This window comes from Colobus angolensis, unplaced genomic scaffold (assembly GCF_000951035.1).
Source record: "Colobus angolensis palliatus isolate OR3802 unplaced genomic scaffold, Cang.pa_1.0 Scaffold93, whole genome shotgun sequence".
In the NCBI taxonomy this organism is placed as follows: domain Eukaryota; kingdom Metazoa; phylum Chordata; class Mammalia; order Primates; family Cercopithecidae; genus Colobus; species Colobus angolensis.
Genome location: NW_012123265.1, coordinates 2,920,614 through 2,925,647, shown reverse-complemented (window position 1 = coordinate 2,925,647; position 5,034 = coordinate 2,920,614). Strand labels below are relative to the sequence as shown.

Sequence of the window (5,034 nt, the reverse complement as noted above, 5' to 3'; positions counted from 1 at the left end):
GTGGTACATGGTGACTCATGCCTGTAATTCCAGCACTTTGGGAGGCCAAGACAGGCAGATGGCTTGAGCCCAGGAGTTCAAGACCAGCCCCGTCTACATGGTGAAACCCTGTCTCTACAAAGAATACAAAATTTAGCCAGGTGTGGTGGCGTGTGCCTGTGGTCCCAGCTACTCAGGAGGCTGAGGTGGGAGGATTGCTTGAGCCCAGGAGGCAGAAGTTGCAGTCAGCAGAGATTGTGCCATTGCACTCCAGCCTGGGCAATAGAGTGAGACCTTGTCTCAAAGAAACAACAAACAAACAAAAAATACATCTGGGGCCAGGCGCGGTGGCTCATGCTTGTAATCCCAGCACTTTGGGAGGCCAAGGCAGGCAGATCACCTGAGGTCGGGAGTTTGAGACCAGCCTGACCAACATGGAGAAACCCCGTCTCTACAAAATTAGCCAGGCGTGGTGGTGCATGCTTTTAATTGCAGCTACTGAGGAGGCTGAGGCAGGAGAATCACTGGAACCGGGGAGGCGAGGTTGCAGTGAGTGGAGATTGCACCATTGCACTCCAGCCTGGGCAATAAGAGTAAAACTCTGTCTCAAAAAAAAAAAATCTGGGAATATAAGTGCACCAAGGACTCTAATTTTATATTTCTATTTTTAACATATGAGACAATACCTTATCCATAATAAAGTGCTACATTTTTCAGTCATATAATTAGTGGAACATATATTTCTCTGTGACTTAGTTTTTTTATTTGTAAAATAGAGATAAATAATAGCACTATGTCATAGGTTATTGGGAGGGATTAAATTAGTTCTAGCCACATCCTATGGCATGTGCCTATAGTCCTAGTTACTTGGGAGGCTCAGTGAGACAGGAGGATTGGTTGAGCCCAGGAGTTTGAGGCTGTAATGTGCTATGTTCTTACCTGTGAATAGCCACTGCAGTCCAGCCTGGGCAACATAGCAAGACCTCATCTCTCTAAAAAATTATTTAATTCATGGAAAGTACTTAGAACAGTGCCTGCAGACAGCTGATACTCAATAAATGTCAGCTATTACTAAAAGGAAGAGTTTGCTTCTAAGGCACTTGGCTAATGTGTTACTCTTTTTTCCAAAACTGCAAATATAGATTTGTTGTTGGTTTTTTTTTGTTTTTTGTTTTTTGTTTTTTTGAGATGGAACCTCACTCGTGTCATCCAGGCTGGAGTGCAGTGGTGTGATCTCAGCTCACGGCAACCTCCACCTCCCAGGTTCAAGGGATTCTCGTGCCTCAAGCTCCCAAGCAGCTGGGATTACAGATGCCTGCCACCATGTCTGGCTAATTTTTTTGTATTTTTCATAGAGACAGGGTTTCACCATTTTGGCCAGGCTGGTCTCAAACTCCTGACCTCAAATGATCTGCCCGCCTCAGCCTCCCAAACACCTGGGATTACAGGCGTGAGCCACTGAGCCCAGCGCTAGATTCGTTGTTCTTTTTATGCAGTATGTATTTATGGTGATTGTCTTTTGAATAAAAATGATTTTTATTCTTGATTGTTAAGGAAACTTTAGTAAAATATGTCAGACTATTTTATTATTATTATTTTTTTGCCTGTTACATGTGAATATATTGGTTGAAAATTTTTTAGTTACGAAGTTTTTCTATGTGCTACTGTCTTGTATTTTATATATCTAGCATTTTGATTGTCGAAACACTTTTTGACCCCAAATTATGATTTTGTCATTGCAGGCAAGAAGACAACAAGACCCTAGTCCTGGTTCCAATTTAGGTGGTGGTGATGACCTCAAACTTCGTTAATTAATAGCACAGCAGATGTGTGCTGCCAATCTTTACATAGACATTGCTTCTAGTTGGCAGAAATAATTGATTAAAAGACCAGAAACTGTGATAACTGGAGGTACTACGGTCTGTTTCTCAACCTTAGGCAGTAATAGACATCACAAACTGCCATGGTTTTGCACTATGATTATACCTGCATTTCTAATTTTTTAAGCATGTAGCCAGTAATAATTTGAAGTTTTTTTTCTATGCAAGCTTACCTTGTTGGCATTATTTTAGGAAGTTAAAACTATCTACTTGTAAAGCTCCTTTTCTTCCACTTTAATTTAAAAGTTCATGTCATTTAAAAACAGGTCAAGAAATTAAAATTATATCAGAGGGTTTTCTCTAATCATTTTTTCTCATTTTTTTTTTTTGTACTTCTAGATGTTTTGGTTATACAGCTTCATTTTAGATAAGCATTCTTGTTTTGTGTTTTGTTTGCCCCATTTCCTTTTGTGTTTTTATAGTCTATAGCATTTTAAAACTGCTGATGTTTGCATTATTTACAGGCTAAAAACCTAGTAGCATAGAGCTGTCTGCCACAGCCTTCTGACAAAGTTTACAGTTATTAAAGTTGCAGTATCCTTTTAAATGCTAGTAATCAGCACTCTTTCTTTCTTTCTTTCTTTCTTTCTTTTTAAATAGAGACAGGGTTTCACAGTGTTGCCCAGGTCTCGAACTCCTGGCATCAAGCGATCCTCCTGCATCAGCCTCCCAGAGTACTGGGATTACAGGCTCTTTATTTTTACACATAGAAATTTTAAATTGGTATTAACTCTGTACTCTGCCCCAGATTGTTTTAGCTTCTGTTCTGTAATCATGAGTTTGGTTGGAGATATTCTCCATAGATGATCTTCTACTGAAATGCCTAAAGAAGTCACAGGCTGGCTTCTGTTTTATTCAGGGATTTTTTTAAAAAGTCAATCAGAAAAGGGATACTGGAGCTTCTTCATGTATGTAACAGCATATTAAACTGGAGACAGTGATGAATCAGCTACAAAGGTAATACTATATTAAAATCATGTTTAAGATAGCTGCTTTTATGTGTATTTTATATTGCATGCTTTTGTAAAAACATGCTGGGTGATGATAAAAGATTAGTTTTAGAGAGAAAATGTTCATCTGTGCAGAGGATACATTTTCTTCCATTAATTCTGGAAAAAACATTCACAGTTATATATATGGTATTTTGCAAAAGGACTATTAATAGAACCTTTTGAGATGAATTAATGTAAGAATATTTTTTAAATAGGCTTACTGTCAAATTGAGTGCAACTTTTTTTTTAGATACAGACTGGAAAAATGTGCTAAGTCATTTAGCACCTCCTTACAAATATTTTTCATGGTCACATTTATTAAATGTTACTACATTTCTGAATTTTTGAAAAATGTATTTTATCATAAAATGGCATTATTTTAAAGGGTGAAAAACTGACACAGTCAATTCAGAAAATGAACTGAAGTCTGAATAAGGTCATTGCATTTAAAAAGCATATAACTACTTGATTGATGAGGGAGGTGTTACTTTCATTGTATATAGGTCTTATTTCATAAACAGATATCCTGTATCAGAATAAAAATGTTTGTTATATATTTGAAGTCATGCATGGTAAGAAGTGTGTTTAAATTGTTATAAACAATAATGCATCATTAAAGGCCATGCTGATCTTGCATAACTATAAGTACTATGAATGAATTTGGTTGGTTTTGGTGGTGTACAGCTCACATGTTTACACACTCAGTGCCCTAATTTGCCCTGAGGGAATTGCTTTTTAAGTGATCCTTACAGTGGTGTTTTATGTTACTTTATTACAGAGCTCCTTGGTTTTTTACTTCTGCAGTTAATTTTTTTTAAATAACATGATGATGGTACATTTTCCTCTGTTGTCTAGCTAAGGGCTTTCAGTCCACCAGTAAATAAGATCAAATGCTATTAAATGTTCCTGTTACCATCCTTCTGTAAATACTGGATTTTCCTGTCATTTAGCACTGTGCTGCTTCTGTCTGTCTTAATGCTGGCATTAAGATCATGAGCCCTTTTTCTCCAGTAGTACAGGCTTTGAAAACTACTTCTATTAAGTTATTGATGCAATTTGATACTTTTTCATAATCTGTATTTAAACAAAATTACATCATTGCATCATCTTTTCTAAATTCATCTCCATTAAAACTTGCCTTAAGCTACCAGATTGCTTTTGCCTCCATTAGCCATATTGTGTGTTTGTTTAATTTACTTTCACAATAAACTTCTGTGTAGTAAAAACAGGGTCTTGCCTCTTTACTGACCTAACCCAGTGATTTCTAAGAAAGCAACAACAGTGGCATCTAGTGGTAATTTCTGTTGATTCCAAAGAAGACTACTTTAAATATAGATATCACAAGGTATACAAATCCCCCAGTGTATATTACGGTTTTCAAGAAATCTGGCATGATTTACCCATCCTGTGAGATATGACCATAAAGTAGTGATAGTTGGGAGGAAGAATTTTAAATTACACATCCAAATTAGTTCCATCTTTCAAGCTAGTTGTTTTGGAAATATACAGCCATTTTGATTGTGCTGGTGTTATATCAAACATTCTTTTTTTTTTTTTTTTTTTTTTTGAGATTTCAATATTAAAAGAATGGAGATCAACCAAGATATTTTCTTCATTCTGGATACCCCCTCCTCGTGGCTGTTTCTGCATAGCTCTGGCCAGTAGGGAAAACTCAAGCTGCTAGTGTCTGTTCTTTCATCTCATTTGGAGTCATCTCATGACTACCTCCTAGCAATTCTATTTGCCTTGTTCCTGGGAGATGATATACTGAGAGAAAACAGGAGAGCAACTGGTAGTAAGAGATCTGTAGCACAAAATGTTGAGATTAATTCTTCATAAATACTAAGAACAGATTTGTGTTCTGAAATCAGACTCATGGATGTGTGCTTTATATTAAAACCCCAATTCTGAAATAACTGTTATTAAAAGGTTAGAATCAAGGGCCTATGACTGAGGAGAAGGAAACTAGAAATTACAAACTTGATGCTTTTAGGATGGTGGAATTCAGAGTTTCCTTGCCATCATGTAGTATAGTTTATTTACCCATAGAGGAAATCCTTCAAAAACATCCAGCCTTCATTAGAAAACTGCCACAGTAAGAAGTTCTGCTTCTTAAGGCAGCTGCTTATTCGGCTGTTAAGTTCTAGTCCTATGGAAGCTCTTTTACTGAGCCTAAATCTGTG

The 5,034-nt window shown here is 36.8% G+C and overlaps 1 protein-coding gene across 1 annotated transcript in view; it reads left to right on the top strand.

Annotated features, from left to right (window-relative positions):
* CBFB (core-binding factor, beta subunit) overlaps positions 1–4,077 on the top strand; it is a 71,406-nt gene extending 67,329 nt beyond the window's left edge. The window contains exon 5 of the mRNA XM_011932138.1: positions 1,722–4,077. Coding sequence (XP_011787528.1) covers positions 1,722–1,790 — 69 coding nt within the window. The 3' untranslated portion in view covers positions 1,791–4,077. The remainder of the gene's footprint in view (positions 1–1,721) is intronic.
* Positions 4,078–5,034: the final 957 nt, after the last annotated feature.